Raw genomic sequence first — 23,700 nt, 5'->3', positions numbered from 1 at the left:
TAAAAGGAGAGAGTATCCCTGAATGAACATGTCTTTCTCTTCTCTTTCCTTTAAAAGGAGAGAGTATCCCTGAGTCTCCTGGAAAATGCCTGTGTATAAATGTTTATTGCCCATGTGCATGCTTGTTGACCCCTTTCAAAAAACTTTGGAGGCTTCCTTTTGCAAAAGTCTGTATAATTCCCCTGCAAGGCCTGTTCTTTTATGCTTAACATTGTTTTCCCAGCAGTATTACCTGAGACAGGTTAGGGTTGCTGGGTCTGTAACCTTTGAGTTTTTCACCCAGATCATACTTCAGTTGGTGTGAGTGAGCTGTAAGATACCCCATGTAAGAATTCACAGTGGGTAGCCGTGTTAGTCTGTCTGCAGTAGTAGAAAAGGGCAAGAGTCCAGTAGCACCTTAAAGACTAACAAAAATATTTTCTGGTAGGGTATGAGCTTTCGTGAGCCACAGCTCACTTCTTCAGAAAGCTACCAGAAAATATTTTTGTTAGTCTTTAAGGTGCTACTGGGCTCTTGCCCTTTTCTACCCATGTAAGAAGGTTGATTTTAGTGTGAAGTAGTGAACCATCAGTTTTACCTTTGGGTTAAGAACGGTTATTGAATAGTGGCCCACTTCAGTGGTTTATTCTGCTAAACTTATCAGGTCTAAAACTTCATCTTTTGAGTTGTGCAGGTTTTGAAATGCCGTACTCCAAAAGATGTGCGAGTAAAAATACTTATTATTTATAGCAGCATGATGCAAATGAATGGTAGCTTTGGGGGGTGTAGAAAGACTAATTTATTGGATCTCTGGGATCTAATTTCCTTGTACACAGAAGTTTCTGTTAGTACTAATGAGGTTAAAGTAGCAATAAGAACAATTAGGATAAAGTCTAAAATTTCTTGCAAAGTGGTTTTTACTTGTCATAGAAAAGGAACATTAAGCCACGACATTAACAATACAATGAAACTGCACATCTGGTTTGAATACAGGGAATGACAAAGCATGGGCTTTTGTAAGAGTAAATTTACCTCTTGCAGTTAGTCAGTAGAATTTTGTAAATGCTTATATATGCAGAGGTTGCAAACTAGGATCTGGGAGACCCAGGTTTTGAAACCACATTCTGGCTGAGGCTGGGCTCAGGACGGCTAACATCATCAAGTAACATACAGTATCATAAAACCATAATAAGCAATAAACTTTAACATTTTAAAAACCAGTTCCCAGTTATTAGTCAATTAAATAATTAAAACAAGTGGCGCTCAGCTCGGGAGCATAGGGCCACGGTGGGTCTGGAAGAACAGTCAGGGTCCCCAAATTAAAGTCGATAAACAGCATGGAAGGAAGGGGGGGTAGGGAGGCCATCTCTGATGACATAATGTTGCTGCCCTCAACTATAGGCCTGGTGGAATGTCTCTGTCTTACAGGCCCTCTGGAATTCCTTAAGGTCCCATCTCTGATGACACCGTTGCTGCCCTCAACTATAAGCCTGGTGGAATATCGCCGTCTTACAGGCCCTCTGGAATTTCTTAAGGTCCCACGGGGCCCTGGTCTTCCTGGAAAGGAAGTTCTACCAGGCCGGGGACAGGGCCAAAAAAGCCCTGGCCCTAGTTGAGGACAGCAGGACACTCTTTGGGCCAGGGACCACCAGTAAGTTGTTATTAGCAGAGCGTAAAGCGCTTTGGGAGGTGTACCAGGAGACCTTGTTCCTAGGTGGCCCTGACCCAGTCTCACAACCTATCGGTGAAGATAAGATGGAGGCGAGGAGAACGACATAAGCCCCTTTTTGCCCCTATTGGGGAGAAAGTTGGCTGTGACTTAATCTGGTATATCTTAAAACAGTGATTGCTGTGACTGACATTTCCAAGCACTTCTTGCACTGCAAAGCCAGATTAGTTATCTATCTTCTAGCCTAACAAGTTGTGGTTTAGAGTGGGAATAATTTCAGCATCGTAATATGCTTTGGCATTCTTCCCTTCCCCCGCCGCATTCGCTTTAAAATAGCCCTGTTTTTATCTTTGTGCATAATTTTCTTTATTTATAGATTGTGCGTCTCCTTTGTCAGATAAAGGTAGGCTGGTACGCTTGCTCTCATCTCCCTCCCACTCAGGGCCGCTTGTTCTGTTTACTACATAATGAGCACTGATAGAAATAGTTATTTCTGATGGTATTACGCCTAATCTGGACTGTTTTGATGTTGCGGGCTTCCTAGAGGCACTTGGTTGGCCACTGTGTGAACAGACGGCTGAACTTGATGGGCCTTGGTCTGATCCAGCATGGCTGTTCTTATGCTCTTAATAACTTGGTTTAGATGATGGGCTGTCCAAGTGTTGGTAGTGCTAGTAGTATGCAATCAGTGTGTCTTGGAGCACAGTCTCACACAATTAACTAACACAAGAGAGCCAGCATGGTGTAGTGGTTAAGAGCAGTGGTTTGGAGCGGTGGACTCTGATCTGGAGAATTGGGTTTGATTCCCCACTCCTCCACATGAGCGGTGGAGGCTATTCTGGTGAATTGGATTTGTTTCCCCACTCCTCCACATGAAGCCAGCTGGGTGACCTTGTGCTAGTCACAGCTCTCTCATCCCCACCTACCTCACAGGGTGTCTGTTGTGGGGAGGGGAAGGGAAGGTGATTGTAAGCCAGTTTGATTCTTCCTTAGGCGGTAGAGAAAGTTGGCTTATAAAAACCAACTCTTCTTCTTTTTGTAAAAAACAAAACTGCTTACTTCTGACGGCCTGGAAAATTTTCTAATATTTCCAGTAGACCAGGAATTACTGTGAAACTGCTGCTAAATATTCCAGACTGTCTTAAATATGTAAAAACCCTAACGTGTGCATTCCTCTTGTTTTACAGCTATTTACAGATGGAATTACCAACAAGCTTATTGGTTGTTATGTAGCTGAGGAAATGGATGATGTGGTCCTCGTTAGAATTTATGGAAATAAGACGGAGCTGTTAGTCGATCGAGAGGAGGAAGTGAAGAGCTTCCGTGTGCTGCAGGCCCATGGCTGTGCACCTCAACTCTACTGTACTTTCACTAATGGTCTGTGCTATGAGTTTATGCCAGGAGAAGCACTGGATCCAGAACATGTTTGCAACCCGGAGATATTCCGGTAAGCACCTTGGCATTTCGGAGTGTAATTTTTGTTGTGTAGTATTTCCCTTTTTCTCCAAGGAGTTTAGATTGGTGTCCAGCCATACTACCTGTCACCTTGCAGATTCCGAGGTGCATCTTGGTAAATGATGTCCCATGTTCAGAGGCAGCATAGTTTTATGTGGACAAATAAACGGCTTGGGGGGGGAGGGAAGGCATGAGCCCTTTGTCTGTGTCCCTTGACTAGAACGCTGCTCAGGCGCTGATCATCTCCCATTTGAGTACATTTCTTATCAGCGTGGTGTAGTGGTTAAGAGCGGTGGTTTGGAGCAGTGGACTCTGATCTGGAGAACCGGGTTTGATTCCCCACTCCTCCACATGAGCGCTGGATGCTAATCTGGTGAATTGGATTTGTTTCCCCACTTTTCCACATGAAGCCAGCTGGGTGACCTTGGGCTAAACAGAGTGGAGGATAAATTAGTGACTTACAGTGCATTCCTAAGGTGAGTTACTCCAGTCTAAGCCCAATGAAATGAATGGGTTTAGACTGGAGTAACTCTCCTTAGGAATGCACTGTTAGTGTTTTTAAAAAGTGGGTGGGGCCAGGTAGGGTTTTTGCTGAGCATGGCTTCTGATTGATTATTGAAGAAGAGTTGGTTTTTATATGTCAACTTTCTCTACCACTTAAGGAAGAATCAAACCAGCTTACAATCAACTTCCCTTCCCCTTAAGAGAGCTGTGACTAACCCAAGGTCACCCGGCTGACTTCATGTGTAGGAGTGGGGAAACCAACCCAGTTGACCAGGTTAGATTAGCGTCCTCCGCTCATGCGGAGGAGTGGGGAATCAAACCCGGTTCTTCAGATTAGAGTCCACTGCTCCAAATCAATGCTCTTAACCACTACACCACATTGGCTGGAGATTTCTGACCGGGTTTGATTTTTCGTGAGTCACAGCTAGGTATCTGAAGAAGTGAGCTGTGACTCACGAAAGCTCATACCCTACCAGAAATTTTGTTACTCTTTAAGCTGCGACTGGACTCTTGCTCTTTTCTATTACCTTTAGATATATTTTCCCCTCAAAAAGCATTTTATTAAAAATATCCAATTTAAATTAAAAAACCAGATTAAAACAATTTTTTTAAAAACTATTGATTTTGTCCACACTGGTGATGGCAATACTTTGCTTTCTTTGCCTGCCTTGTAGAATGCTAGTAATAGACCTCTCAAATGTTCTAAGTGGAGACTGAAACAAACAAAAATGGGAGCTGGTTACAATTGATACACGAACACACGTTGGGAGTTGCACAGCCAGTAGCAGCGTGGCTGCATCACGTTTAGTCACATGATTGATGGGAGCTCCAGGACAAGTTCAGGCCTGATTTAATATTTGTCTGTATTGAATTGTATTGAGCCCCAGTAATGAATTGGTTCATGTGCAACCTGCATTGACTGTTACAAAAATTGTGTTACTGGTTAATTGTAGACTTGTGTATACATTGTATTGTGACCACTGAAGAAGGCCCCATGGGTCAAAATGTGTATGGTCCTGGTGGTTTTTGTAGTGCATCCAATTTAGCTGTCTTATTTGATTCCTTATATGTATTTACCTTCTGAGGCTTAAATTTTGAACTCTTTTAAAATGCAAGTGCATTTCATAATAAAAATATATTTATTATTTTAATTATTGTGGCTCAACCTTCTAGGTTCCTAAGTGGAGACTGGTCAGAGCCGAGCTACTTGTATACCATTCTTACAATGAAACTTTGTTTTATATAAAACTTCAATTTCTTGCAGGCTTATAGCCAGGCAGCTTGCTAAAATACATGCTATTCATGCTCACAATGGATGGATTCCCAAGTCTAACTTATGGCTGAAGATGGGGAAATACTTCTCTCTCATACCAAAGGAATTTGCAGATGAGGAACTGCACAAAAGGTAAGTGTTTAAATTATTTTCTGAATCTTATTGTGCAGCTTGTTAATGAATGTGGACAAAACCTGCCATCGACTAGTTTTCATTATCCATGTTCAACTTGGAAATGTAGGTCTGTAGTTAAATCCTAAGCAAAAGTATTGGTCGGAAATTTCACGTAACTTGCCAAGCTTTCTTACAGTGTTTGAAAGCTTATTGAATATTACATGTGTGATAAGGAAGCAGGCAGCGCATTCCTAACTTCTGAGGACAAAAGTCCTCAGAAGGCCAGGAAGGGGCTGTGCCAGCGTTGGAGCCCTCCACCCCGGCGTCTGGGCTACTTACACTGCCATAAGTGGCCCCAACACTGGTGGGGAGGCCTGGATGCTGGTTTCCCAGCACTGCCACAGCAGCGCTACCCTGGGACGCCGACGGGGCCTTCTGCCGGCGTCCTGCCGGCATAAAGTCCCGTGACGGCATTCCGGGCAGCGTTCTGGCATCCCAGGGGGCATTCCTGGGGGAGGAGCTGCCTTTAGGCCTTGTCCCCTTTCAGCCCAGCACACCGGTGGCGAGAATGGCGGTGCTGCGCCTGCTTTTTAGCAGACTTGCTGTTCTCTATGGGGCAAAAAGCCCCATTTAAAATTTTAAAAGCCTTTAAAAGGCTTTTTTCGAGTTTTCGGCACTGGGGAAACAGGTTAGGAAGCGCCACAGCGGTGCCTCGTCTCCGCATGCCGAAAGCTAAGGAGTGCACTGAGACAGTCTGTTCCTGTATAACCTTTTGAAAATGGCTTCCACAGTAGTGTTTGTCAAGGAGGGGGAGTTATTCTTGCTGTCGTTACTCGTCCAACAACACCCTGCCCTCCTTGGTTATAGGAGAAGAACTGACAGGAAAAGCTTAACTCGGGCAGAGGTGTTATTTTTACCCCCCTGCTTCACACTAATATATAGGCAATCCTATAGGTTCAAACAATCAAAGGGAGCTGAGACCACTCAGCTTCCCTTAGGTAGTGCTGCCGCCAGTCCCTGTTAGGGACACCTTTCCCATGTTGCCTCAGCAACCACACGCCAAGGCTGCAGAGTAGGACCCTTGCAGGCTGGGTGACAATATATATATAACTTTGGTAGTGTGTAGCCTAAGCAGAAAGCCACTAGAAACAGCTTAGAACTGACAGAGTTTAAGGAGCCAGTCACCTTATACTTTAAAGGAGTTTATTCATAACTCAGCACATAGTTCAAAACATAACCTTAAAAGTTGGAGCATTTAGAAAATAACAAAACTACATTCAACCAAAGGTTCAAAGCAAAAAGCAAGGACTTCTGGAAATACACAGGAGTTACCCTTCCCTGGATTCTCACACGGGTCCACCTGGAGTTGTCGTCAGGATTGCTTCTAATGAGGCAAAAGAGTACATCTCTCTGGCAACCCCCTTTGGGTAATCTTATGTTCCTTTGCCAGCTAGGGACGAGTGGGCCCTTCCCCCAATCCCTACTCCGCATGGATTATTGCCAGGTGATCTTGATCATAAGGTAAGATCTACCTCCGCCCTCCTAAAGTGGATGATAATGGGCGATGGCCGTTCGCCCGTTACTCCCTTTTTTCAGGTGATATTGATGAAATAACCCGTGTCGGGTATTCTCGTTACACCACGGCCTTGAAGCCTGAAGGGAGCAATAGCATTGCTCCCAGCTGTGCTTTTTTCTGGGAGGAGTAGCTACTTCTTAACAATTCCTTAAATTCCAGAATTTACAACCCTTTTTAAGGCCTAGTAACAAGGCCGGAAAATAACTCTCACAAGAAATTGCAAGGTGGTATTGCAGTTTCTTGACAGTGTTATGATCAATATTTTCTCTTTTCAACCCCCAAAGGTTTCTAAGAGATATCCCAAATCCTCAGATCCTTCAGGAGGAAATGACATGGATGAAGGAAAGACTGTCCAACCTGGGCTCACCAGTGGTACTTTGTCACAATGATCTGTTGTGTAAAAATATAATCTACAATCAAAAACAAGGTAGGTATTGAATACAGCTGTAAGTACTCTTTATTACATATTGCCTGATATGTAACAATAATTTGTTTAGATAATTACAACAGTGCTTTAAAAAAATAACCTGCCTAAACATACTTTATTACAATTTGTTTGAGACACATTCAGTGCCATAATAGTTACCTTGTAGAAATACTGTCTAAATAATATTGTCAGCTATAGCTGCTAATATGTTTTAAAAAGATCATAATAGCAATTATTATTCCATTGTACTGGTAGCAGAAATTGTCTTCATTGTCGTTGGTATAAACTTACTGTCTGCGACAGCCTTAGGAGCAAATGTCTCCAGGTTACTGTGTATTACCTGTGTATTATTCTGATTTGTCAGATATGTTGATGCCACGGAGGAATTCTGCATGGTGAAGTATCTGGAAAGATACTTTCTAAGGCTCTGTTTATATCCTGCTGATGAGGTACATAGGTATCTTTAAGGCTTTGTTTGTTAATATATTTGAGGTAGGAAGGATTCTGGAAACTGGCTAATTAGATTTATGTCCATTGCATCAGAGTTTCAACAGTATTTCAAGTTTTGAAAAGAATGCCTGTGTTCTGAGAACTGAATGATCTGCACATTATTTAAAATGTAGATATCTGTAACCTTTGAGTTTTAGGTTTGGTTACTAAACAACACATTAGCCAGCCTTGAGAGTATATATTTTCTCCCCTCTCTGGGGCAATTGTCTCTTTTTGGCCTTTATCACTGTTCAGTATTAACCAGTGCAAATCATGGGTCCCCCATAAATCAATGATTGCAGTTATGGTTGAAGAAGCATGGGTTGTATTACTTATTATGCTGGTCAGTCAACTTTTAACATAGATAATACTGTGAAGGAGGGGGGGAATATCACTCTGGGGAAGGAGGGGAGAAAATGTGCATTCCGGGTCTGGGATCCAATTTGCAAATTATGGTTTGGAGAGAAGTCTCATGTGCTTCTGTGCCGGGTTTATGTTGGAGTGGAATCAAACTTGGATGCTCGTAATGAAGCGAGGGAAGAATGTATGATCTGTGTAAAACATTTTCAAAAAAATCTCTAGCACCTTGCATTTGATGCTTGCTTTATCAGAAGTGTGAACATATATTGGCTGTGATTGAAAGAAAATATTGTGAGGAAACATCTCATTCAGCTGCAGTATCTTTGCTTTCTCTGCAGCGGCTTCCTACTGCTGATAAAGCACTTCAAATTCCTAGATGTGAGAAATAAATTTCAAGGTGCTGAGATTTTGCTAGCCCTAGTCCTGTTACCTTCTCTTGCGTGCTTATTCATTCTGATTTATTCAGTATAAACAGGTTGTGCAAAAACAACTTACCTCGTATGCACACCAAAGAATTGTGTGTTTTGCACAGTTCTCAGTTCAGACATGTCAAAGTTGAAAAGTGATCTAATGAATGACTTCCAAACTCTTTTGTTAAAGGGCCCCCAATGCTGTCATGTCCAAAGCACCCTGGCCAGAATTTGATACCCCGTAGTTCCATCTGCCATGTCTACTACTTGCAAGGGTACTTTGACCCACTGTAGTCAAAGATTACCTTTCCAGAATCTATTTAGATTACACTTCTTAAATGTGATTGCCATGCACACAATATAACCAGATGGAGATGTGTAAACTTACTGATTTTTTTTGAAAAAACAGTTTTGTGAGATCTGAGGAAAGTGACACAGACTCTTCTGATAATGGGCCCCATTCTGACTACATGCCCAAGACGGCAGTTCAGAATTGAACAGTGTCAGAATTGGTAGGCTTGACATTCCCACTTTTCAAACAAATATGCTGTCATTTTCTTTTGTAAACAGAGTGGAGGATAAATCAGTGAGAGCAGTGCATCATTTAAGAGCATTTCTACAAAAGCCAGTGTGTGAGTGTTTAGTGCTTGGGAACAGGGAGGGGGAGAGGGACAATTCTCGATATGGAACATTGCTTGCAACTTTTAAAGTGTGTGGGGGGGAAATATGAAGTGTATGTAGTAGCTAGAATGTGTCAATTAAAGGTGAAGTATTTGAATGCTGCAGCACAACACATACACAGTGCGGGCAGATTTCATGTGATCATGTTTGCCATGCAGTTAAATAAATCAATCTCAGACCTATAATGTAATAACTGCTTCTTCACATGATCATGTAAATTAGCCTTCACCGTGCTTTAAGTCTTCTGTAATGCTGATTTCTCAAGCATTGCTTTAATCGTGAACTAACTAAGCCATTTGTAAAATACTGAAGCTGTGTATTGTCTTGTGCTGGGCAGCAGTGTTTATGACAGTGGTGCATTTAGAGGAATCATATATTTTTGCAGTGGAAACTCAGCTTTAACTTTAAAAAAAAGTTGGCCAATCAATTGAATACAAGTTTTTAAAGAATACAGTTAAAATACAACTGGTGTGTTAAATGTTTTGCAAGTGCTTGAATAAGAACAAAGAACAATTTAAAGATGCACTTTGCTCTCTAGATTCCCCCCCCCCCATTAACAAATAAAAACATGTTCTTCAAATCATCTGTCTTGGAAATCATCTGTCTTGGAAACCGTGACATCAGTTAATATGCCACTTTGTCTATTTTATTTGAATTGTATGTTGTTCAGAAGTTAAGTGTTTTGCAATCTGACATCCCCTCCTATTGTTTCATCTGCTAAAATAGGCAGGAGTCGGTCACCTTCAAGACTAACATTTTTATTCCAGCATAAGCTTTCATGAACTATAGGATGTCTCTGAAGAAGCCGGCTCTAGTCCATGTAAGCTTATGCTACAGTGAAATTTGTCAAGGTTCTACAAGGCTCCTGTTTTCTTTTGCTGCAGCAGTTTAGCAGATGATAATTCTCTACAATAGCTTTATTAAAGAAGAGCTGTCTTTGCCTAGGTCTCTTAAAACTGGGCTTCAGGTGCTTTGCTAGGGATGCCAGTGATTTTATCTAAATGGTCTCCTTTCTTTTTTTACTTTGAAATATTATTCTTTCTTAAAGAATATACAATTTAATACTGTCATACTGAGGATTAAATTTCTTAAATGTTAGTGTCTTAGTTGTGGTATTCACAATAGCATCCCCCCCTCAGTTTCTTAAATGATTGGCTACATTCCTTATGTCCACTTTCTTTGGCTGCTTAATATGCTTGTTCTTGCCAGTTTCTCTATTCATATCTTTGCTTTGAAGCTTTGGTTTCCAGACATCACATACTTTGTCCCCATGAACTTCAACAGAAATGAAGCATAATGTGTGTGAGTGTTAAGTGCCGTCAAGTTGCCTCTTACTCATAGCGACCTTATGAATCAGTGTCCTCCAAAATGTCCTATCTTTGACAGCCTTGCTTAGATCTTGCAAATTGAAGGCTGTGGCTTTCTTTATTGAGTCAATCCATCTCTTGTTGGGTCTTCCTCTTTTCCTGCTGCCCTCAACTTTTCCTAGTAAGATTGTCTTTTCCAGTGACTCTTGTCTTCTCATAATAGGATTATCATTTTTCCTCTTAAAAGCTTTGGGGGGGAAAAAAGCATTTAGGTATTTTGCTTCCACCTGTGATAAATAGTTTCTATGTGCTTTGAAAGAGCCGAAAGAAGTTTGATTATAGCTTTCTATTGTATGTTGGAGTGAAGTTGTAAGAAAAGCATCTCTTGTCCCTCTGGCCAGATTCCAGCTGTCAGAATTCTTGGGAGGAGGGGAATCTATATTGATTATCTTTTTTAGCATCTCATTCTCTGAAAATGTTTACATTTTTTCAGTCAAGTTAAAAACCAAGAAGAGTTCATAGATAACTTAGAACACCTGCAGTTGCACCTCTTTATTAGTTTGTGGTAGGTTTCTTGGTTTAATAACTTAGACTACATGTCACTATAACATGCCTGGGGGAGGTCACTTTGTATATCATGAACCCTTTTATCTGCATTTCTATAATTAGTCATTGGCTTGGTTAAAATGTGTAGCTAAGCTGCTGATTAGCAGTTCTTTCAACCTTTGTGTATTCCTCTTGTCCAATCACTGTTACTTGTGCCCTTGGTTAAATAACATACTGTGCTAATTGACTATTTTCAGTGATTCGGGCCATTGTCTAGTCTTTCTGTATGGGACAAGTATTAAAACTGTTCATCATAGATTATAATGGTTAACTTAAGAATACCTTGAATAAGTACCATAAAAGCTGCTTTTCTATAGAGCTAGTTTTCTTCCTCATGAATTATACTGTGGTATGAATTCTGAAATGTTTATTAAACATCCCAAACTTTGTCAAAGCAAGCATTCTTTTCCTGTTCTCTAAGGAATAGAGAGCTATAATGTCTAAAAACAATGCATTATTCTGTTATAACAGTTCTGTAAAACAAGGGTTTCAGAATGTCATATTCTGACACCCAACTGTATTATTTTCAAATGTCTTCCTTTCCATTTGGCATGATTTCATTTTATACACACATCGTTAACATCAGTCAAGAATTCTTGAAAATGCATTCATCTAAATTTTTGATCAGAAATTTGACACTTCTTAATGGAATATAAAAACCTGAGGGGAGCCAGGCATTCACACTGCCAGTAGAAAGTTCCTCTCGCTGCTTTTACTAATGCAAACTACCACCATTTCGGATATTAAATTAAGCAGCAGTGCCTTATGTAATACATAATTGTTATGTATAATTACTAAAAAAAAAAAAACCCAGCTTAACAAGTAGCTCTGGTGTATCTCCCACTAAGTTGTCAATATTAGACTTTTAAGAGGTAACTGTAAATACCTGGATGGCTCTTGTGTTCAGATTGACTTCTTCCAGAATAACAGCATATTTCTGTAGCCTTTGCATTCGCTGCAAACCTGCATATGTTTTTATGTCTCTTGTACCTTGTCTCTCTTCTGGATTCCCCTCTCCTGCCTTGGCCCTGCTTTTTCTTCCTAACTAATTTCTCATCACTTAAAAGCAACAATTGCGATAGAGCAGCTGAGTTGATGTCAAGTCACTGTTCAGTAGAGATTCCTGACAATTTTAGGCATTCTGTTATTTTTAAGCATGTTTTCCACAGAGCTAAAAACTAGATTTGGAGTAAGGCAGCATGGCAAATCCATCCCCCTAAAGACTAAAAATGTAGCTTTGTGTGTAAAAAGTGGCTCCCCTTCCTGAACTAATCTTTGTCAGTGAGTTTCATAAGGGAATTCTCCTTGGTGCAAATAGAAGTAACTGAAGAATGTTACAACAAACAAAAATTTATATTTTTCATTGAGGTACAAAATCAAAGGGAGCGGTGCATCTTGAACCCTGGTATTTCTTGCAAAACTTAAATTTAAGGCTGAGTTCCACTGTAATGTTAGTCTGGAAGAGGAAGACCAGTGAAATGCAGAACTTTTCTCTTTAAAGTTTTGTGTCGTCTTATCAAATATGAGTTTGCCAAATTTTCTTCATCTGCTACAGATTAGGTATGCCATTGTTGCTGCCAACTGGCGGCGTGCACCGTGCTACTTAAAGGCACTGACTGGAGGTTTATCGCATCACTTGTTCGCATGCACCTCCCCCTAGGAGAGCACGGAGCCTGGTAACAGCCTCATCTGTATCTTAGCTTCATTTTTTTAAAAATTTTGTAATACTGTTAATTGTAACTGGAAATTAGCATTTGAATAAAAGCAAAGGGTTGCTTAGTGGTGATTAATGGCGCTGCACATTTGTATCCCAAGGTAGAACTTGGGTGCAGAAGTTATGTTTATGTTAAATATCTGTCTTATGCTCGGTACCAGCAAAACTTTCACCTGCCATCGCTTTATCTGCTTAAAAGACCAAACGTTTGGATAAAAGGGCCATATGAATGGCCTTCTCTTAAAGTTAGCTCTATTAATCCAAGTTAGGCTGTGATTTTTTTTAACCGATTACGTCTTTATAAAATGATCTTAGAAGATAATTGGGTTAGGAAATGGTGAACTGCCATCCTTTTAATGGCTGCGAGAACTAATTTCATTATTTGCCTGTAGGGTGTAAATTAATCTCTAGCTTGTCATAAGATCCTTGCCGAGGAACCTTTGAGGAATTTTAAATTTCCATCATTTTAAATGCCTTCTAAAGGTTTAGAAGGGATATCATTGCTACCTTTTAAAACTGGTGTATAAAACCCAAACAACGATCCTTCTCCCCCCCCCCCGGGTGTCCCGGAAAGCTGTAGCTTGGTGGCAATACTGAAAAATTCTCTAACATGCCCACCCCCCATTATAATTGCCAGGGTTCCTTATAGAAATAAATGTCTGTTTAAACGCCTTTTAAATTATGTGGTATGGACACACTCCCTATGGGTCCTGGCAATATATACTTGCATTGGGACACTTAATTCTGAAGCTCACACTGAATCAATCAAAACGATGATGTTTCACTAATCAGTCATCAAACTCATGCTTCTACTCAAGTCTACAAACGCAGAAGCTTTGAGGTCAAACTTTTGATAAACGTAGCAATTCCAGTATTACTTTTAAACTATCGTAATGGCATTGTACTTCAGATTTTTAGTCAAAATCTGGAGAACATAAACATTTGAGGAAAGACTAATAGGAATATTGCATGCTCACTGTAGAGTACATACACATCATGCTCTACACAGTGTTTTTGGTATGAGAATACTTTTTTGTCTGGGGGAATGGGTGTATGCCACAGCATAAGCCAAGATAAACCCTTTTACTGAGTCGATTCCTTGTGAAGGAAGAAATGGCTACAGAAAAATATATAGTGCATCCATTCCCTCATGCAAAACCGCTGCTACTGCGTTTATAAAAACAAACCTTACCCGTAGGAATGCTAGGCTGATCATATTTAAAATGTGTCAACTCCAGTCTTAATGAGAATTAAGACAACTGCTGCCCCCCTGTGGTACAAAGATACAGTTGGATGCTTAGCGATCTTAAGCTCTATAAATTGAACATGTATAAGAGCTTATACCATTATTAATTAAAGAAGCTCGTTTTTTAAAAAAACACTCTTTAGCTTGGAATGTCTTAAGTGCATGCAAATAAGCACAAAAAGCTGGAACACTGGAAAGGCACACTAAAGATGTGGGGCATTTGCTTCTCCTATACTTCTCTTACACTTTTTATTTTTTGTGTCTCATGTAGGTGATGTTCAGTTCATTGACTATGAGTATTCTGGATACAATTACTTGGCTTACGACATTGGAAATCACTTCAATGAATTTGCAGGTAGTTAACATGGTTTCCTTATGTAAGTCTCATCTAAAGCTCTCGGTTAAGAAGACTGAGGTCCGTATTGGGCTGACCTAGGGTTGCCAGCTCTGGGTTAGGAAATTCCTGGATATGTGGGGTGGAATCTGAGGAAGGGGAGCTCCAGAAAAGCCGATCTCTGTAGTCTGGAAATCAGTTGTAATTTTGGGAGAACTCTACCTGGAAGTTGGCAACCCTAGGTGGAGGGGTTAGAGCACGAGTCGAAGGACCCATTGTGATCTCACAGAGGGGAGGAATTGTCCTTCGTTGTAACATTTTTGTATTTCATCCCTGTTTTCACGTGTTTCCATATGTATCCTATATTCTTCCAAAATGTATTGATAAATGTTATAAGAGGAAGAAGGTGAAACTTCAGCTAAACAATAATGTGTGACACGGAAACTGCACATATACACACTATTGGAAGTAGTAGGTGTCTGAGCCTGTTGGATATGAGGATATTAAAAGATTTGTGCATTTTTTTCTATACGTTACCCACTTTGGTTTGTCACCTGAGTGCTCACTTGCTGGAACGTTGAGCTTTCTCGTAATGAATGCTTTCTTTTTTAGGAGTGAGTGAGGTAGACTATAGCCTCTACCCAAGCAGGGAACTGCAGGAGCAGTGGCTGAGAGCTTACCTGGAAGCCTACAAGGAGTATAAAGGGTTTGGAACCGATGTCACTGAGAAAGAGGTGGAGGTGCTGTATGTTCAAGTCAACCAGTTTGCACTGGTAGGTTCAGAATGCTCTTGGCGTGTGCGCCTCAAGTTGGTTCTTTAAGCATGATCTTTAAAAGTTCTTTAAAAGGATCTGGGATTGGATCCTGACCATGCCAAGTAAAGCCGTGCTCATAGAATGCAACTTTGATTTAACTAAGTTAGTGTGGTATCTGAATGTGGGTGGCCCAACAAACAGAGGCGTGATTGTAGAGGCTAAGATTCTGAACCATGGGTTAAACCTGGTTTGTTAATTGGTTTGTTGCAGGGCTGGATTAACCATTAAAGCAAAATAAGCATGTGCTTTGGGCATCAAAGGAAGGGAGGCACCACAGAAATTTTCCATGGCCGGATTTACCATCAACCATATGGTGCAAAACTGCAAGCCAGGGTCCACAATAGTATTTCGCCAGTAGGAGAAAACTTTTTCAAATATAAATAAAGTGGAATTGTACAAAAATAGACATTAATTTCCATCTTACTGTAAGTTTGGTTTCATTACGAAAAATAAAATTTATTTGATAGCTTATTATTGTTTATATTTTGAATTACATATATATGGGGGCACCAAAATCTTTTAAGTGCTTAGGGCCTCTAAAGGTCTTAATCCGGCCCTGGTTTGTTATGTGAATGCAGAAATCACTGTATTCAGTGCCACTGGTCCTCTTAGTCTCCTGTGTATAGACAGAAGCAAAGGAGCAGTCTAGCTTCTCCAGCTGCATTAAATGATTGATGGTACTCCTCCCTGGACAGGCCTTCTGCTGGTGATGACTTGAGCAGGGGGCAGTTACAGCCAATACATCCGGTAGAAATTGCTCTGCAGACAACAGGTTTACTGTCAAAGGCAATTCACAACCCACCTTTTGCCATACCTTCTCTCCTGATTTCTCGGGGAGGGAGAGCAAGTGAATGAATAACCAGTTTATGTTTTCCTTCCCAAGCTTATATTTTCTTCCTGATAGAAAACAAGGTTAGAGAATCTAGCGAAATGGGGCAAGGAAAAAGAGAGCAGGGGTGTGTGGTAAGAGACATGGGCTCTCATACAACCAAACATGTTCTCTTACACTCGTTTGGTAGACTAAGTTGGATTTGTGTCTCATATCTGAATACAGCCTAGCTCAGTGGTCGGCAAACTCATTAGTCAAGAGAGCCAAATATCAACAGTATAACCATTGAGATTTCTTTTGAGAGCCAAATTTCTTAAACTTAAACTATATAGGTAGGTACACTGTTTATTAACTTAATAAACTTTAATAAAGTTTTAAGTCTTAATTAAACTATAGGTACACTGAATAAAACTTGATATCATACTTAATAATCTTATTTATTGATAAAAATTAAATTGTAAGTAAGATATCCATAAAATTAAATCATGACAATGACTGACAAACACTTAATGTGAACAATGGCCTTGCATCTCCTTGGAAAGTTTGGGTAAATCAGGTTTGTATGTTGTTGTTTTTAATTTTAGGCATGACTCAGGTTCTCATCAATAAGACTTCTCAATTTACTCTTGATAAAGTTCATGCTTGAAAAAGATTGTTTGCATGAATATGTAGAACCGAAAAGGGAAAGAACAGCAAACTCTAGTAGTGGAAGGGAGGGGGGAGGAATGGAGAAAGGAAGGAAGGAACTGTGAAAGGAAAGAAGGAAGAAAGAAAGGGGGGATGGAGAAAGAAAGAGGAAGGAAGGAAGGAACTGGGAAAGGAAAGAGAAGGAAGGAACTGGGGAAGAAAGGATGAAAGGGAGGAAGGATGGAAGGAAGAGTGGGGGAGGGACAGAAAGAAAGGAAGGAAGGGGGAAAGGAAAGAGAAGGAAGGAACTGGGGAAGAAAGGATGAAAGGGAGGAAGGATGGAAGGAAGGAAGGAGGAGTGGGGGGAGGGACAGAGAGAAAGTAAGGAAGGAACTGGGAAAGGAAAGAGAAGGAAGAAACTAGGGAAGAAAGGGTGAAAGGGAGGAAGGAAGAGTGGGGGAGGGAAAGAAAGGAAGGAAGGAACTGGGAAAGGAAAGAGAAGGAAGGAACTGGGGAAGAAAGGATGAAAGGGAGGAAGGATGGAAGGAAGGAAGAGTAGGGGGAGGGACAGAGAGAAAGAAACAGGAAGGAAGGGGGAAAGGAAAGAGAAGGAAGGAACTGGGGAAGAAAGGATGAAAGGGAGGAAGGATGGAAGGAAGGAAGAGTGGGGGGAGGGACAGAGAAAGAAAGGAAGGGAGGGGGAAAGGAAAGAGAAGGAAGGAACTGGGGATGAAAGGGAGGAAGGATGGAAGGAAGGAAGAGTGGGGGAGGGACAGAAAGAAAGGAAGGAACTGGGAAAGGAAAGAGAAGGAAGGAACTGGGGAAGAAAGGCAGCCTGGAGCTGGACTTTTGGGAGCCGCCTGAGGGGGACGAGAAGGAGGAAGGCGGTGAGGAGGAGAGTTTACCTCTTCCAAGTGGGCCGGTGATTAAGGCGCGAAATCCGCCCCCCGCCCTGGAAGTTCCCCCGCAAGATCCCGGCCAGGCAAGACGCGGCCTGCGTGGGGGGCGGGAAGGCGATGCGTCGGACCGGCTCCAAACTCTCAGTCTGAGGCGCGGGGAGGGCAAAGCAAGCTCGGTCCTGGCCAGGAAGCATCGTCACCTTCCCCGCCCGGGGCCAGGCGGAGCCAACAGGAGGAGCAGGAGGTGGGGGGGTGAGAGGTTGCCCAGCTCCGGTCGCCCATAGAGACAGAGGAGGGAAGGCGGCGGCAGCCGAAACGAGGACTGGACAGCCACGCCTCACTCCTCACGGTGGAAGGGAGGGAGGAGCCCCCTCTCTGCCAAACCAAGGCGCGCAGCCGGGCAGCAAGAAAAGACGGGGGTGGGGGTGGCAGCTGAGGGGCTCTTGTCGTTCTCCGGCCGCCGCCGCAATGGTGGGAGGTGGGGACGGCGCTGGGGCGAGAAGGAAGAAGGGCCACTCCTTCCTCTCTCGGAGACCCTCCCGCTGCTTCGGCCGGCATAGGGCGCTGCTTCCGCACATGGGAAGAGCCGCACTCGGGCCCAAAGAGCCACTGGTGGCTTGGGAGCCGCGCTTTTGCGACCCCTGGCCTAGCTACATCTTCTTAGGCCAGGGGTCGGCAAACTCATTAGTCAAAAGAGCCAAATATCAACAGTACAACGATTGAGATTTCTTTTGAGAGCCAAATTTCTTAAACTTAAACTATATAGGTAGGTACACTGTTTATTAACTTAATAAACTTTAATTAAAGTTTTGTCTTAATTAAACTAAAGGTACACTGAATAAAACTTGATATCATACTTAATAGTGATCTTATTTATTGATAAAAATTAAATTGTAAGTCCCTGCTATTTCCCCCTCCCCGTCCGGAGTACTCGTCTGGAGGCCTGGTCTACCTCCATAAAAGCCTATTGGTAGACCTGGCCTCCGTCTGAGTCCCATTGGGAGGTCAGGTCTACCCATTGGCTTTCTTGGCAGTAGACCTGGTCTCCGGAGGCTCTTAGAAGCCAATTGGTAGACCTGGCCTCTGAAGGGGGACTTTTCCCCCTCCTCGGAGTCCAGGTCTACCGCCAAGAAAGCCAGTGCGTAGACATGGCCTCCCAATGGGACTCAGCCGGAGGCCAGGTCTACCAAAGGAAGCCCACCCCATCCAACAGCTGATAGGCGGGGGGGGAAGGAACCGCCGAGCTGCCCACCCAGCAATCATGCGGCTAGAATGGAGGGGAGGCTTTAGCCTCCCAACCATTGAGGGCAAGGGAAAGGGGGACCCAGCCATTCTCCACGGCGGGGTGGGGGGAGAGACAGCACGCCTGCTCGCCCGCTCTCAGGTGTGCCGGCTCTGCAGCCCGGCTGCTGGCGTGAATGGGCGCAAGAGCAGGGGCTCCGAACCAAGTTCGGAGAGCCGCACTCAATGGGCCAAAGAGCCGCAGTTTTGAGACCCCTGTCCTAGGCAATACATCGCCTTTCTTCAGGCTGCTTGGCCTAAAGTTTATGTGAGCAAAAGTGGCTGTTCTTGATTAAACTCTAGAGGTTTTTCTGTGTGGGATGAGACTGTACATCTCTGTTTTAGAAAAAAGCCATGACTCTATAGAAGTAGTTTGTTTGAAGAAGCTTTCAGGTTATATATAACCATTTCCTTCATTTTAATTGGCATATTTGAGGATCTAGTTTAGGAAACTGGTCCACCATTTGGCTACGGCACTGTCTTAACAATTGCAATGTTTGTGTTCCAGGGAATGGAATTTTGTGAAAGGTTTGGGGCTGGCCCATCCAGTTTGCGGGCCACACATGAGCAAACTGCCAGAAATAGATCTTCAGTGTTTACTAAACATCATTATGTAGGAGATTACATTAGGAGAAACAGGAACCGTGTTAAGCATAAGCACTAAACACAGAAGCACATTCTCTGTAGAAGAGGAAGACGTTAGTTCAGCTTTGCTTTGAAAGGTTTCCAGATACACAACATTTAAGATTCCACAGAATAAAAGCTACGGTGACATAAGTAGTTCAGGAAGCAATTCACCTTTCTTGTCTGACGTTGTACCTAGGAAAACTAAATAATCTGTGTCACTTGCAGCATGGGTGGCCACGAAATAGATACATTGCAAGTTCCAAACTTGTGTTGAGCACATTAGCAACAACTAAAGTTATATCATCCTAAACTTCCCTTTGATGTGGAGTATATGCCCACAACCTTCCTTGCAAAGTGGATGAGGGGTAAAATAGACTCAGGATTTTAAACGAGTGACTTCAAATAATAATGCATTTACTCAGTAATACTGTATTCCAGTGGTAGAAATTGCCAGTTTAGTCTGGATGCAGCTCTTATTCCAGACTTTTTGGTACTGTTACCTTTATTCTTAAATAACTTTTGTCAAACCTTCACTTTTTTACCCCTAAATGCAGGCCTCTCACTTCTTCTGGGGATTATGGGCCCTGATTCAAGCAAAATACTCCACCATTGAATTTGATTTTTTAGGGTAAGTGTACCATCTTTGAATCTTTTTTCTGCCCAAGAACGTCTGGTTCTAGTACTGATTTTGCAAACACCTACCAATGGACAGCTGCACTACCAAGTCTAAAATGCAGGAATTTGTTGCCTAAAGCACTCATTTTCTTTTTGTTTCTGAAATTTTTTCTAGAGCTGTCAGGTGAGTTGATTTAGCTACCTACCATTTACCTGGCTAATTGAAGTACCTTTTCCTAGAACCAAAACATTGATATAGGCACCAAGGTTTGGAATTGTTCGCATTCTTCTTGTGGATGAAAAGTTTCAAGAAAAAATAGATTCAGGGTTTTTTTGTTGACACAACCAGAAACGCTGGGCAAAATTGAAAGGCATATGCAATACTTTCCTATCAGAACTAAACTTTGCTTCTTCGACATCACAACGTGCATAATTATAACTTAGTTAACAAATAAAATTGTACTAATAGGCATATTTATGCAGATGACCCTGCACTCCCTAACGCTGTCCATCCCTGCCTGTCCTGGTTCCTCCCAGCAAGTAGGGAGGAGAAGGAGGAGCCATCCTCCCACCGATGAGGTGATGGTGTTGTAGGATGTGGGGAATCAGGTTCTGCTGTCACCCCCCCCCCCCCACACACACACACATACTTCAGGCGGGTGGAGGAGACCAGGAGCTTCTGCTCTCCCCCCCAAAAAAAATTGGCCAGGAGAAGGATGGATGGCCAGGCTCTGCTGTGCCTCCCCTGCTGAAACTACTACTGAGGCAGCAGCATTTTAGTGGTGAGGGGTCTCAGCCACCGTCCAACATCTCATCTCTGCTGAAACCACTTCTGAAGTTGTAGTGCTGGAGACAGGTGAGGAAGGGGAGCCCCTGCTGCTGGACTTGGGTGCAGGAGGGTAGCGGATGGCCAAGGAAAATTCTTCCTTTCTACAAGATTTCAGATTTTTATTTTTTGCTAACAGGGATTTTCTCAGGGTTGTGGAAAGAGCCATCTTGTCTGTCCATGGCCCCGGTCTCTGGATTTATTACTGATTTAAAGCTTGAATCATTAATATCTGACAGTGCTGTCTTGGTTAACGCCCTTGGTTAGCCCCTTGGGGAGGGGCAGTGGCTCAGTGGTAGAGTCTCTGCTTGGCATGCAGGTTCAATCCCCGGTTCAATCTCCGGCATCTCCAGGTAAAGGGACTAGGCAAGTAGGTGATGTGAAAGACCTCTGCCTGAGACCCTGGAGAGCCGCTGCCAGTCTGAGTAGATGAGACCCTGGAGAAGCATGGGGAGGGGCAGTGGCTCAGTGGAAGAGCATCTGCTTGGCATGTAGAAGGTCCCAGGTTCAATCAAGGGGCTAGGCAAGTAGGTGGTGTGAAAGACCTCTGCCTGAGACCTAGAGAGCCATGGGGGAGGGACTGTGGCTCAGTGGAAGAGCATCTGCTTGGCATGTAGAAGGTCCCCGGTTCAATCTCCAGCATCTCCAGTTAAAGGGGCTAGGCAAGTAGGTGGTGTGAAAGACCTCTGCCTGAGAACCTGGAGAGCTGCTGCCGGCCTGAGTAGACAATACTGACTCTGATGGACTGGGTCCAATTCAGTATAAGGCAGCTTCATGTATTCATGTGATACTGACTTTGATGGACCAAGGGTCTGATTCAGTACAAGGCAGCTTCATGTGTTTGTGTGTTCAGCACTTCCTGACCGAGTTTTGCCTTTAACTAGGTGAAGTGTCTTAGGAAAGGGAAGCCAGGCTGATGCAGTGTAGCCTATCTGCTGATCTGTCTTTTAAAAGTTTTTCCTTTTTACGTATCTGTTCCTTGCAACTTAATGAAACTGACGTTTTTGTAATGTGTGCAACAAATGAACTTACCACTAGATGGCAGAAAAAGCTTTTTAAAAACCCAGTTAGCTGCAAAAAGCAGTTACAGGGAAAAGGGCTAAATTTGTCATAAAAGTGTTAAGACTTAAAAAAATTTATTTCTTCAAATAGGTACGCAATTGTACGCTTCAATCAGTACTTCAAAATGAAGAATGAAGTCATGACATTAAAACTTCCTGAGTAACAACTAAGAACTCCTATATCTATCGGAACAAGATTCCTTATGTCTTTTTGTCTGAGTACAGATAATGAAAAAAGCTAAACATTTGTTAGTTTTGTAATGTTCCTATGGTGGTTTTTGCTTTTCATTGATGCCTCTAAACAATCTTTTAATGTTAAACCTAAAATGAAGATCTTACTGCTGTTGTAGAAGGAATAGAAACATTAGGTTTATAAAAACATAGGGAGAGCAAATTTAATCCTTTCTCGTAATTTTTAATGTGATATGTGCATTATTTATTATGAATTTAACATTCCATTGCTGCTTTTCACCAGTTCTTTTCAAGGGATAGGCTTTGAAACTGTGATGGAGGACATTTCACATCTTACATTGTAGTGACATTAACTTATGAGAAACGTGGTCAGTATAAATGTTTTTAAACTGCAAACAAACAAAGATGTCTACGTGGATAGGTCAGCTTGGTTTGAAGTGCAAGTCGCTGATGCTGACTGACTAGAGCCGCGAGGCTGGGATGGAGCTATTTTCACAATGTTACCTCTCCAAGCTCCACCTGAGTACTGTGAAAAACAATTCAGATTCCCTCTTGCTTAACATACGAATCAAGCTGTTGCAAAGACCTGCTCATTTAGGGAAAGCATACTCTCTTGTGCTCAGTTCTTGTACATGCTTTTCCATCTGTAGGAAACTTTTAACTTCAAATGTAAGCTTTAAATGACCGCTATTCCAGGGTGTCATTGTGTTCCGTACCTTACGGGATTGTTCAGAACTCATTGAAAGCTTTGGCATATAGTCCAGGGAACAGGCATGTTTATAAGGGACAGTGAGAAATTCCAGCAGGACTGTCAGTTGAGCAATCTTGTAGAGTTTGAGAGCAAAACTGTGCCAGAGGCTTATGATCAGTTTTTCTTGGGTTTCTACCTTTTCATACCTTTGCTTTTATAGTTTGCAGTACTTATTTAGTAAACACTGTCCATATTTTCTTTGCCAGGAAGGCGGCAAACTCATATTTCTATTGTTAGCCCAAAGTCTCAATCTTAAAAGATCATTCTTGAGATAGATGGTGTTTAAAGAGTGAGGATTTTGAACATCGGCACAGTTTTATTTTTTATTTTTTTCAAAAGCTGTCTTACCAAGAACGGTATGAATTTCAAAAAATGTGAAGCAGATGTTTACTTAGTGTATGTGTGTGCGTGTGTGTGTGTGTGTTTGTGGATAAAGGCTTTAAATTGGGGGAGGGTGGAGTCACTGCATGGAGTTGAACAGTCAACTCCTGATCAGAAACTTTTTGCTTTGGTCACGCAAGTGCCCATATGTACAAAGTGTGTTCATGCGCAGTTATGTGTAAACCCAGATATACCTTAAGTAGAGATACGGGGAGCATGTTGCACAGACTTCAGCAAGGATATTTATTTGGAATTATTTTATAGCACTCTAAAATAAACTTCTCCTAAAAAAAAGCCTCGCTTGTTCAACAATGCATAAAGCAATTAACATGGATTTTTAAAAAAACTTGCCCCAAAGATCACTGAATGGTCTTTGGCTTACTTACAAAAGCAGTCTCAGATCTAACACTAGTTTAGAGGCATGTTTTATATTCTTCATTTCTACAGTCACAATCTTCAAACGCCCTGCTCTAGGTTAGTCCCATCAGGCAATGGGACTGATTTCTAGAAAGCAGGCCGCAGTCTTCAAACATGATTTTAATACTGACGGCTTAGTATTAACAGTTTAGTGGGCCAGCTTAGGTAGATACTAACAGATTTGTGAATTTTTAAGCGCTTACTTTTTCTTGAAACTGGGTAGCTGCTTGATGTT

General features: G+C 42.1%; 1 protein-coding gene across 2 annotated transcripts in view; it reads left to right on the top strand.

Annotated features, from left to right (window-relative positions):
* Nucleotides 1–22,211, top strand: part of ETNK1 (ethanolamine kinase 1) — a 40,391-nt gene extending 18,180 nt beyond the window's left edge. Inside the window, exons 2-8 of one of the 2 annotated variants that reach the window (XM_056847782.1) lie at nucleotides 2,836–3,095; nucleotides 4,872–5,012; nucleotides 6,855–6,997; nucleotides 14,082–14,165; nucleotides 14,757–14,917; nucleotides 19,777–19,850; nucleotides 21,816–22,211. In XM_056847782.1, coding sequence (XP_056703760.1) covers nucleotides 2,836–3,095; nucleotides 4,872–5,012; nucleotides 6,855–6,997; nucleotides 14,082–14,165; nucleotides 14,757–14,917; nucleotides 19,777–19,850; nucleotides 21,816–21,888 — 936 coding nt within the window. In that variant the 3' untranslated portion in view covers nucleotides 21,889–22,211. Of the gene's footprint in view, nucleotides 1–2,835; nucleotides 3,096–4,871; nucleotides 5,013–6,854; nucleotides 6,998–14,081; nucleotides 14,169–14,756; nucleotides 14,918–19,776; nucleotides 19,851–21,815 lie in introns of both variants that reach the window. The other variant, XM_056847781.1, reaches the window with a different exon arrangement.
* The last annotated feature ends 1,489 nt before the right edge of the window (nucleotides 22,212–23,700 follow it).

This window comes from Euleptes europaea, chromosome 3, assembly GCF_029931775.1.
Source record: "Euleptes europaea isolate rEulEur1 chromosome 3, rEulEur1.hap1, whole genome shotgun sequence".
NCBI lineage: Eukaryota > Metazoa > Chordata > Lepidosauria > Squamata > Sphaerodactylidae > Euleptes > Euleptes europaea.
This window is presented reverse-complemented; position numbering and strand designations above follow the sequence as displayed.